General features: G+C 42.2%; 1 protein-coding gene across 10 annotated transcripts in view; it reads right to left on the minus strand.

The window, feature by feature from the left end:
* SETX (senataxin) overlaps window positions 1-12,538 on the minus strand; it is an 88,925-nt gene that overhangs the window by 21,547 nt on the left and 54,840 nt on the right. For all 10 annotated transcript variants that reach the window (XM_082400661.1, XM_082400657.1, XM_082400658.1 and 7 more), the window contains 2 exons: window positions 11,453-11,620; window positions 10,622-10,772 (listed from right to left, as the gene is read on the minus strand). In XM_082400661.1, the coding sequence (XP_082256787.1) occupies window positions 10,622-10,772; window positions 11,453-11,620 (319 nt within the window). The remainder of the gene's footprint in view (window positions 1-10,621; window positions 10,773-11,452; window positions 11,621-12,538) is intronic.

The following is a 12,538-nucleotide window of genomic DNA, read 5'->3' on the forward strand; positions in this document are numbered from 1 at the left end:
ATAATAGACAAAAAAACAAACAAACAAGAAGTCCCCCCAAAAAACAACACTAAAAACAAATTAACCTTCAAGTAACAGGTAATTCTGTCTTATACGAAACATTCCAAATAAATGTCTGAATAACTTCATTTTTAAAGTCTGTATAACTTCAATACTAAAACCAAAGATATGACAAAGAAAAATTACAGGCTGGCCTCATTTAAAAAAATCAATAGCAATCCAGCAATGTGTTAAAAAATAATAGTACACAACCAAGTTGACCTTATTCTAGGAATCAAAGATATTTTCACATTAGAAAAGCATTGTAGGGAATTCCCTGGCAGTCCAGTGGTTAGGACTCGGCACTTTCACTGCCATGGGCCTGGGTTCAAACCCTGGTCGGGGAACTAAGATCCCTTAAGCCTCGGGGTACGTCAAAGAGAAAAAAAAGAAAGAAAGAAAAGAAAGAAAAGAAAAGCGGGAATTCCCTGGTTAGGACTCTGTGCTTCCACTGCCATGCGGGGGGGGGGGGGGGGGGGAGATGAATGAAAAAAAACTGCATGCAATAAAATTCAACACCCATTCATTAAAAAAACTCTAATTAGAAGGGGACTTTTTTAACCTGATAAAGGGTATATACCAAACCCCAGAAACAAACATCACACTTAATGGTGAGATGTCCAAGGTATTTCCTTAAAGGACACCCAGGACCACTGGACATAGTGAAAAGAAGCAAAAATGAAAGTACTGAAAAAGAAGAAAAAAGCTGTCTTTACTGACAAGAGATGTCATTTTCTCTCTAACAAAAAAAATTAAAAATCCAACCTAGACACGACACTTGTGCCACCTTCGTCCCAGCCTTCTCGTGTTGTCAACCCACACCTGAAAAAGTGCTTATTACCCTCCCCTCAGGGAAAGGAAAGTGAAAACCGCGCGGGAACTGTTCTCAGTTGTATAATTTGATACAAACACTTTGGAGCAGAACCAGGCACTATCTAGAAGCTGCACAAATCCTTCAACCCAGCATTTTCATTTCTAGGTATATATACACTAGACCAGTGTTTTTTTTTTTTTTTTTTTTTTTTAAACATCTTTATTGAAGTATAATTGCCTTACAATAGTGTGTTAGCTTCTGCTTTATAACAAAGTGAATCAGTTATACATATACAATATGTTCCCATTTCTCTTCCCTCTTGCATCTCCCTCCCTCCCACCCTCCCCATCCCACCCCTCTAGGTGGTCACAAAGCACCGAGCTGATCTCCCTGTGCTATGCGGCTGCTTCCCACTAGCTATCTATTTTACATTTGGTAGTGTATATATGTCCATGACACTCTCTTACCCTGTCACATCTCACCCCACCCCCTCCCCCTATCCTCAAGTCCATTCTCTAGTAGGTCTGTGTCTTTATTCCCGTCTTGCCACTAGGTTCTTCATGGCCTTTTTTTTTTTTCCCTTAGATTCCGTATATATGTGTTAGCATACTGTATTTGTTTTTCTCTTTCTGACTTACTTCACTCTGTATGACAGACTCTAACTCCATCCACCTCATTACAAATACCTCCATTTCATTTCTTTTTATGGCTGAGTAATATTCCATTGTATATATGTGCCACATCTTCTTTATCCATTCATCTGTCGATGGACATTTAGGTTGCTTCCAGGTCCTGGCTATTGTAAATAGAGCTGCAATGAACATTGTGGTACATGACACTTTTTGACCTATGGTTTTCTCAGGGTATATGCCCAGTAGTGGGATTGCTGGGTCGTATGGTAGTTCTATTTGTAGTTTTTTAAGGAACCTCCATACTGTTCTCCATAGTGGCTGTATCAATTTACATTCCCACCAACAGTGCAAGAGTGTTCCCTTTCCTCCACATCCTCTCCAGCATTTATTGTTTCTAGATTTTTTGATGATGGCCATTCTGACCGGTGTGAGATGATATCTCATTGTAGTTTTGATTTGCATTTCTCTAATGATTAATGATGTTGAGCATTCTTTCATGTGTCTGTAGGCCATCTGTATATCTTCCTTGGAGAAATGTCTATTTAGGTCTTCTGCCCATTTTTGGATTGGGTTGTTCGTTTTTTTGTTATTGAGCTGCATGAGCTGCTTGTAAATCTTGGAGATTAATCCTTTGTCAGTTGCTTCATTTGCAAATATTTTCTCCCATTCTAAGGGTTGTCTTTTGGTCTTGTTTATGGTTTCCTTTGCTGTGCAAAAGCTTTTAAGTTTCATTAGGTCCCATTTGTTTATTTGTGTTCTTATTTCCATTTCTCTGGGAGCTGGATCAAAAAGAATCTTGCTGTGATGTATGTCATAGAGTGTTCTGCCTATGTTTTCCTCTAAGAGTTTGATAGTGTCTGGCCTTACACTTAGGTCTTTAATCCATTTGGAGTTTATTTTTGTGCATGGTGTCAGGGAGTGTTCTAATTTCATACTTTTACATGTACCTGTCCAATTTTCCCAGCACCACTTATTGAAGAGGCTGTCTTTTCTCCACTGTATATGCTTGCCTCCTTTATCAAAGATAAGGTGACCATATGTGTGTGGGTTTATCCCTGGGCTTTCTATCCTGTTCCATTGGTCTATATTTCTGTTTTTGTGCCAGTACCAAACTGTCTTGATTACTGAAGCTTTGTAGTATAGTCTGAAGTCAGGGAGCCTGATTCCCCCAGCTCCATTTTTCCTTCTCAAGATTGCTTTGGCTATTCGGGGTCTTTTGTGTTTCCATACAAATTGTGAAATTTTTTGTTCTAGTTCTGTGAAAAATGCCAGTGGTAGTTTGATAGGAATTGCATTGAATCTGTAGATTGCTTTGGGTAGTAGAGTCATTTTCACAATGTTGATTCTTCCAATCCAGGAACATGGTATATCTCTCCATCTATTTGTATCATCTTTAATTTCTTTCATCAGTGTCTTATAATTTTCTGCATACAGGTCTTTTGTCTCCTTAGGTAGGTTTATTCCTAGATATCTTATTCTTTTTGTTGCAATGGTAAACGGGAGTGTTTTCTTAATTTCACTTTCAGATTTTTCGTCATTAGTGTATAGAAATGCAAGCGATTTCTGTGCATTAATTTTGTATCCTGCTACTTTACCAAATTCATTGATTAGCTCTAGGAGTTTTCTGGAAGCCTCTTTAGGATTCTCTATGTATAGTATCATGTCATCTGCAAATAGTGACAGCTTTACTTCTTCTTTTCCGATTTGGATTCCTTTTATTTCTTTGTCTTCTCTGATTGTTGTGGCTAGGACTTCCAAAACTATGTTGAATAATAGTGGTGAGAGTGGGCAACCTTGTCTTGTTCCTGATCTTAGTGGAAATGGTTTCAGTTTTTCACCATTGAGGACAATGTTGGCTGTGGGTTTGTCATATATGGTCTTTATTATGTTGAGGAAAGTTCCCTCTATGCCTACTTTCTGCAGGGCTTTTATCATAAATGGGTGTTGAATTTTGTCGAAAGCTTTCTCTGCATCTATTGAGATGATCATATGGTTTTTCTCCTTCAATTTGTTAATATGGTGTATCACATTGATTGATTTGCGTATATTGAAGAATCCTTGCATTCCTGGGATAAACCCCACTTGATCATGGTGTATGATCCTTTTAATGTGCTGTTGGATTCTGTTTGCGAGTATTTTGTTGAGGATTTTTGCATCTATGTTCATCAGTGATATTGGCCTGTAGTTTTCTTTCTTTGTGACATCTTTGTCTGGTTTTGGTATCAGGGTGATGGTGGCCTCGTAGAATGAGTTTGGGAGTGTTCCTCCCTCTGCAATATTTTGGAAGAGTTTGAGAAGGATAGGTGTTAGCTCTTCTCTAAATGTTTGATAGAATTCACCTGTGAAGCCATCTGGTCCTGGGCTTTTGTTTGTTGGAAGGTTTTTAATCACAGTTTCAATTTCAGTGCTTGTGATTGGTCTGTTCATATTTTCTATTTCTTCCTGGTTCAGTCTCGGCAGTTTGTGCATTTCTAAGAATCTGTCCATTTCTTCCAGGTTGTCCATTTTATTGGCATAGAGTTGCTTGTAGTAATCTCTCATGATCTTTTGTATTTCTGCAGTGTCAGTGGTTATTTCTCCTTTTTCATTTCTAATTCTATTGATCTGAGTCTTCTCCCTTTTTCTCTTGATGAGTCTGGCTAATGGTTTATCAATTTTGTTTATCTTCTCAAAGAACCAGCTTTTAGTTTTATTGATTTTTGCTATTGTTTCCTTCATTTCTTTTTCATTTATTTCTGACCTGATCTTTATAATTTCTTTCCTTCTGCTGGCTTTGGGGTTTTTTTGTTCTTCTTTCTCTAATTGCTTTAGGTGCAAGGTTAGGTTGTTTATTCGAGATGTTTCCTGTTTCTTGAGGTAGGCTTGTATTGCTATAAACTTCCCTCTTAGCACTGCTTTTGCTGCGTCCCATAGGTTTTGGGTCGTCGTATCTCCATTGTCATTTATTTCTAGGTATTTTTTGATTTCCCCTTTGATTTCCTCAGTAATCACTTCATTATTAAGTAATGTATTGTGTAGCCTCCATGTGTTTGTATATTTTACAGATCTTTTCCTGTAATTGATATCTAGTCTCATAGCGTTGTGGTCGGAAAAGATACTTGATACGATTTCAATTTTCTTAAATTTACCAAGGTTTGATTTGTGACCCAAGATATGATCTATCCTGGAGAATGTTCCATGAGCACTTGAGAAAAATGTGTATTCTGTTGTTTTTGGGTGGAATGTCCTATAAATATCAATTAAGTCCATCTTGTTTAATGTATCATTTAAAGCTTGTGTTTCCTTATTTATTTTCATTTTGGATGATCTGTCCATTGGTGAAAGTGGGGTGTTAAAGTCCCCTACTATGATTGTGTTGCTGTCGATTTCCCCTTTTATGGCTGTTAGTACTTGCCTTATGTATTGAGGTGCTCCTATGTTGGGTGCATAAATATTTACAATTGTTATACCTTCCTCTTGGATCGATCCCTTGATCATTATATAGTGTCCTTCTTTGTCTCTTGTAATAGTCTTTATTTTAAAGTCTATTTTGTCTGATATGAGAATTGCTACTCCAGCTTTCTTTTGATTTCCATTTGCATGGAATATCTTTTTCCATCCCCTCACTTTCAGTCTGTATGTGTCTCTAGGTCTGAAGTGGGTCTCTTGTAGACAGCATATATATGGGTCTTGTTTTTGTATCCATTCAGCCAGCCTGTGTCTTTTGGTGGGAGCATTTAATCCATTTACATTCAAGGTAATTATCGATATGTATGTTCCTATTCCCATTTTCTTAAATGTTTTGGGTTTGTTATTGTAGGTGTTTTCCTTCTCTTGTGTTTCTTGCCTAGAGAAGTTCCTTTAGCATTTGTTGTAAAGCTGGTTTGGTGGTGCTGAACTCTCTCAGCTTTTGCTTGTCTGTAAAGGTTTTAATTTCTCCATCACATTTGAATGAGATCCTTGCTGGGTAGAGTAATCTTGGTTGTAGGTTCTTCTCCTTCATCACTTTAAGTATATCCTGCCACTCCCTTCTGGCTTGCAGAGTTTCTGCTGAAAGATCAGATGTTAACCTTATGGGGATTCCCTTGTGTGTTATTTGTTTTTTTTCCCTTGCTGCCTTTAATATGTTTTCCTTATATTTAATTTTTGACAGTTTGATTAATATGTGTCTTGGCGTGTTTCTCCTTGGGTTTATCCTGTATGGGACTCTCTGTGCTTCCAGGACTTGATTAACTATTTCCTTTCCCATATTAGGGAAGTTTTCAACTATAATCTCTTCAAATATTTTCTCAGTCCCTTTCTTTTTCTCTTCTTCTTCTGGGACCCCTATAATTCGAATGTTGGTGCGTTTAATGCTGTCCCAGAGGTCTCTGAGACTGTCCTCAGTTCTTTTCATTCTTTTTTCTTTATCCTGCTCTGCAGTAGTTATTTCCACCATTTTATCTTCCAGGTCACTTATCCTTTCTTCTGCCTCAGTTATTCTGCTATTGATCCCATCTAGAGTATTTTTAATTTCATTTATTGTGTTTTTCATCATTGCTTGATTCCTCTTTAGTTCTTCTACGTCCTTGTTAAATGCTTCTTGCATTTTGTCTATTCTATTTCCAAGATTTTGGATCATCCTTACTATCATTATTCTGAATTCTTTTTCAGGTAGACTACCTATTTCCTCTTCATTTGTTAAGTCTAGTGTGTTTTGACCCTGCTCCTTCGTCTGCTGTGTGTTTTTCTGTCGTCTCATTTTGCTTATCTTACTGTGTTTGGGGTCTCCTTATCACAGGTTGCAGGTTTGTAGTTCCCGTTGTTTTTGGTATCTGTCCCCAGTGGCTAAGGTTGGTTCAGTGGGTTGTGTAGGCTTCCTGGTGGAGGGAACTAGTGCCTGAGCTCTGGTGGATGAGGCTGGATCTTGTCTTTCTGGTGGGCACGTCCACGTCTGGTGGTGTATTTTGGGGTGTCTGTGGCCTTATTATGATTTTAGGCAGCCTCTCTGCTAATGGATGAGGCTGTGTTCCTGTCTTGCTAGTTGTTTGGCATAGGGTGTTCAGCACTGTAGCTTGCTGGTCATTGAGTGATGCTGGGTCTTGATGTTGAGATGGAGATCTCTGAGAGATTTTTGCCGTTTGGTATTACGTGGAGCTGGGAGGTCTCTTGTGGACCAGTGTCCTGAAGTTGGCTCTCCCACCTCCGAGGTACGGCCCTGATGCCTGGCTGAAGCACCAAGAGCCTTTCGTCCACACGGCTCAGAGTAAAAGGGAGAAAAAATAGAAAGAAAGGAAGAAAGAAAGGAAGGAAGGAAGGAAGGAGGAAGGAAGGAAGGAAGGAAGGAAAGAAAGAAAGAAAGAAAGAAAAGAAAGAAAGAAGCTATAATATAGTGAAGTAAAATAAAGCTATTGTAAAGCAAAGCTATACAGACAAAATCTACCCCAGAAGCATATACATATACACTCACAAAAAAAAAAAGGAAAAGGGGAAAAATTAATATATCCTGCTCCCAAAGTCCACCTCCTGAATTTGGGATGATTCGTTGTCTATTCAGGTATTCAACAGATGCAGGCACATCAAGTTGTTTGTGGAGTTTTAATCCGCTTCTTCTGAGGCTGCTGGGACAGATTTCCCCTCCTCTTCTCTGTTCGCACAGCTCCTGGGGATCAGCTTTGGATTTGGACCCGCCTCTGCGTGTAGGTCGCCTGAGGGTGTCTGTTCCCCGCCCAGACAGGACGGGGTTAAAGGAGCAGCTGCTTCGGGGGCTCTGGCTCACTCAGGCCGCGGGGAGGGAGGGGTACAGAGGAGGCGGGGCGAGCCTGCGGCGTCAGAGGCCGGCGTGACGTTGCAGCAGCTTGAGGCGCGCAGTGCGTTCTCCCGGGGGATGTTGTCCCTGGATCACGGGACGCTGGCAGTGGCGGGCTGCACGGGCTCCCGGGAGGGGCGGTGTGGAGAGTGACCTGTGCTCGCACACAGGCTTCTTGGAGGCGGCAGCAGCAGCCCCAGCGTCTCACGCCCGTCTCTGGGGTCCGCGCTGATAGCCGCGGCTCGCGCCTGTTTCTGGAGTTCGTTTAGGCGGCGCTCTGAATCCCCTCTCCTTGCGCGCCGCGAAACAAAGAGGCAAGAAAAAGTCTCTTGCCTCTTCGGCAGCTGCAGACTTTTTCCCGGTCTCCCTCCCAGCCAGCTGTGGTGCGCTAACCCCTTCAGGCTGTGTTCACGCCGCCAACCCCAGTCCTCTCCCTGCGATCCGACCAAAGCCCGAGCCTCCGCTCCCAGCCCCGCCCGCCCCGGCGGGGGAGCAGGCAAGCCTCTCGGGCTGGTGAGCGCTGCTCGGCGCCGAGCCTCTGTGCGGGAGTCTCTCCGTTTTTCCCTCTGTGCCCCTGTTGCTATGGGATCCGCGCTGTTGGCTGCGGCTCGCGCCCGTCTCTGAAGTTCGTTTAGGCGGCGCTCTGAATCCCCTCTCCTCGCGCACCAGGAAACAGGGAAGAAAAAGTCTCTTGCCTCTTCGGCAGCTGCAGACTTTTTCCCGGACTCCCTCCCGGCTAGCTGTGGTGCACTAACCCCTTCAGGCTGTGTTCACGCAGCCAGCCCCAGTCCTCTCCCTGCGACCGAAGCCCGAGCCTCAGCTCCCAGCCCCGCCCGCCCCGGCGGCTGAGCAGACAAGCCTCTCGGGCTGGTGAGTGCTGGTCAGCGCCGAGCCTCCGTGCGGGAAGTGCGGGAATCTCTCCGCTTTGCCCTCCGCACCCCTGTGGCTGCGCTCTCCTCCGTGGCTCCGAAGCTTCCCCCCTCCGCCACCCGCAGTCTCTGCCCGCGAAGGGGCTCCTAGTGCGTGGAAATCTTTCCTCCTTCACAGCTCCCTCCCACTGGTGCAGGTGCCGTCCCTATTCTTTTGTCTCTGTTATTTCTTTTTTCTTTTGCCCTACCCAAGTACGGGGGGAGTTTCTTGCCTTTTGGGAGGTCTGACGTTTTCTGCCAGCGTTCAGTGGGTGTTCTGTAGGAGCAGTTCCACGTGTAGATGTATTTCTACTGTATCTGTGGGAAGGAAGGTTATCTCCGCGTCTTACTCTTCCGCCATCTTCTCTCCTCCCCCTAGACCAGTGTTTTTATAAACTCTTTTGACCGTGATCTATAGTATGAGGTACACTTCACATTGAAAGCCGGTACACTCATACCTCACCAATAAAACAAGTTTCACAAAACAATACTTACCCCTCACTACCTACACTCTAATCTTTTCTGTTCTCTTCTGTTCTATCTTATCTTGTTTAAGTATGCTGGTTCTGATCTCCCTAAACTGATTTCACAATCCACTAACTGCTCACAAGCCACAGTGTGAAAGCACTGCCCTAGCAGGCTGTACGACTACTCAGGAGACGTGAGTAAGGACACAGTACTCCAGTGCGCTCCCTTCAGCTGCTGTACAGTACAACACGATACAACTCAGTCACTGCAGTAAACGTTTTCATCCTGCACTGGAGAAACAGGCACAAGTATAGGAATAAAGTTTGAAATAACAAAAAAAAAAAATGGGAAAGAACTTACATTTCTATCAATGGATAACGAATAAACTGTGCACTCATACAATGAAATACCCTATAGCAGTTAACATGAATGACCGTATCCACATACAGCGATACATGAAGTCATAATTCTCACAAACATAATGGTGAGTAGAAAAGTTGCAGTTGACAATGCATTTTAAGTTTTAAAAGCAAATGAATTCTACATGTAGCTAATACATATGCAATAAAAGGAAAAACGTGTGTGATCCCTCTGAATAAAGACGACACATCCCAGCTGCTCTTGCAGCTGGTGTGGCTACGGGACTAAGTTCCGGCCAAAAGGAAATAAGCAGAGGTGCTACTGGCAGCGTCTCAGAACTTTCCTTAAAGCACGGCTAGTACATCTGTCCCCTTTTCCTTGCACTTGCTAGATGTGACTACTGGTGCTGGAGCAGCCATTTCTGACCATGAGGTGCACTAAGGAGTGGGGGGTCACACGCAGTGGAGCAACAAGGTAGAAAGACCCTAGGTCTCTGAAGACTCGGAAGCAGAGTCATCACGCCAGTATCATCCCTCAACTGCCCGTCTCTGGGCTTCTGAGTAAGAAGGAAATAAACTTCTATCATAGTTAAGCCACTGTATTTGGAGTGTCTATTATTTGCAGCCCAATTTAATCTTAACTGATTTAAGTCACTGCCAGGTAACCTCAAGGAAAATAAAATTTGGTTAGGGAAGACAAGATACATGTGCTTAGAAGAGCAGCCCGACCCAGAGCCATAACCACGCCACTCAGGATGGCTGGTGTGAGAGTAGATGTTAATAAGGTTAAGTGCACAGAAATGACTTTACACATTCGCTCAAGCATCCCAAATCCTCGGTGGCAATGCTCTTCAGTCTGTCAACTGTACTGAAAAGACTTATCCCTGTGGTATACTTTACATGTCAACTCTTCAGCTTCTCCGCCTATAAAATGTAGATAGTCAGGTTATTTATTGCGTGGCTCAGAGGACTACTCTGAGAGTACTGACACATCGTGAGCACTCGGTAACCGTAAGTGATGACTGCTCCAACTTTTGCGTCACTAAACATCTGCTAAGTCCCAACTGAGTGCCAGGCACTGTTCCAGGCACTGGGGTTACTACAGTGAACACATTTTTAAAAGCCCTTGCCTTGGTGGAGCTCATTATATTCTAGCTATACTGAACCATCCAAGGTTCTCTGGCTTTTGGTCCTTTTTCTTTACAGTAAGTTCCACGAGAGTCCTCTCCCCACTTCACTTCCTCATTGCTCTTCCAAGTTTCATCTTAGATATCATCTTCTCTAAAAGTCTTCCCTAACCCTTACACAACTGAATCAAGGGCTGCTCTAAGGTGTTTCAAACTACCCACATTTTACTCCTATTGTAGAGCTTCTACCTTTACAGTGTAATTGCCCACTGATCCATCCACTTCCTGTCTCTTTGAGGGTTTCACGGTTGAAACCGCAGTACACAGCACAGGGCCTGGCACAGAATAAATGCTCCAAAATATTCACTAAACGAACCAGTAAGTACACATGGGCCACAGCCTCAAGTAGAAAAAATTACCAGAACTGGCTTGCTCTTTGTCGTTCAAAGTTACCCACACTAAACACTGAAAACAAAAACAAATTAAAAGCCCACATAAGTATCATACCCAAAGGATTCTTCTTGTCTTTACACTTCTCTTTGAATTCAAGGATAATTTTTTTCATAAGTTCATCAACAGCTGCATTGGAAGGTGCACACACAAGGACACGGTTTTGTTTGATTTTGGCATTGGAGTTCTCATCTGAATGCCCCCTCCTCTGGTTCGACAATTTGCACCAAACAAACAAACAAAAAATACTGATGAGCTCTATTATGCAGTGTTATAGTTCTTCTCTACTGCCACATATATTTGAAAGTTCCCCTAATAAATAGTTAAAAGTAAGTAAAAGCACCTACATCTTATATTGATGTTAAAAAATTACTCTGGCAGGGAATTCCCTGGCAAACGAGTGGTTAGGACTCAGTGCTCTCACTGCCAAGGGCCCAGGTTCCATCCCTGGTCGGGGAACTAAGTAAGATCCCGCATGCCGCATGGCATGCCCCCCCCCCCCAAAAAAAAATTGCTCTGGCATAAAATTTTATAGTAACTTCTCTGAGCCTTACCTTACTATCCACTTATTTTATTCAATATTCAATTCAAAATGTAGCCCAGGAATACATTCAAGATGGTCTCCTGGGATTAGCTGTGACCTATAATAAAGCCTGAAGACCACCGTTCTAGCCCTTAGCATTAGTTTCACACAAGATAACATTTTCTGTTCCCTTTATTTCTTATAACCTTCTCTACCTCTGCTACCGGTTTATCTGATATAGTTCCACACAGTATCAAAAAGATACACAAAAGTGAAGGGAAAAAACACACTTTAGTATTTACACGTTAGTTAAAGTAAAACAACATACTCAATTAAGGGCACAGATGCCCTCGTGCACACTCTACCTCTGTCAGTAGGCGGTACAGGAGGCCCACAATGGTTTTTGATTTTCCTGTCCCGGGTGGTCCATGAATCAGACAGATCTTGGCAACTGCTGGGGAGTGTTTCACCATGGCATATGCAGTTTCTATCGCTTTCTTTTGGTCTTCATTGAAATCTTTTAGGTAGGCAATCTATACAAAAGACATTAGTGAGAACGAGTGGTTGTTCCTGTGATGGCACAGGAGAGCAAGAGAGTGGAAAACATCTGTTTGAATTGCTGCTGACCTTTGTCAGACAGAAGCTTTGGTGATGATCAGGCAAGACCCCAAAATGACCCTTAATCTAAGAACCACTTTCACTACTGGAAAGAGCTACTGATGAGTGTCTACAGGCCTCAGTCCATCTACAACAACTATATTTTTATTTGTGATTCTTATATAAAGATGATCACAATAAATTGTTTTGCACTTTTCTTCTTTTTATTCTGTGGTTCTTCCCATTTTAGTCAATTCTCTCTTTAGACAGTAAAAACATTCCAAGACTTCCTTTCCTAACACAAGTGATACAGTCGAAAAAGCATGGATTTTGGGTCAGATCTGAGTCTACACCTCAGTTTCACTCAAAAGCTAGGTCTCTAAACTCCTAATCTCTCTGGGCTTCAACCGTTGCCAATCATTAAATCTGGGATTCCTTAGAGGGTGAGAACTGACTGAGAAAATGCATATGAAAGCCCTAACACAAGACAGGGGTTCAAATAACATTCCTTTCCTTCCGCCTGTCTCTGTGTTAATTTCCTGGAACTTACACACAGCTCTTACAACAATGAGAAATATGTGTTCACACAAAATCACAACTTCATCGTCACACTGGCAACAATACCAGTCAATGCTCCACTGATCATTCAAATGCAAAATTCATTCCATTAAACCTACTCTTACTCTTGCATTTAATCACCTAACAAACAGTTAAGTAGGATGTTCACCTCACATTTTAATGTTGCTCTTCAAGCATATTTTCAATTCCTTTTTGCACTCTACCTTTTTTCCTGAGGTAAGCTGACCAACCTAACACAAAGAACTACTTTGCAATATTAAAGAAAACTAAGCACT

Source organism: Balaenoptera borealis (assembly GCF_965194805.1).
Source record: "Balaenoptera borealis genome assembly, chromosome: 8".
In the NCBI taxonomy this organism is placed as follows: Eukaryota; Metazoa; Chordata; class Mammalia; order Artiodactyla; family Balaenopteridae; genus Balaenoptera; species Balaenoptera borealis.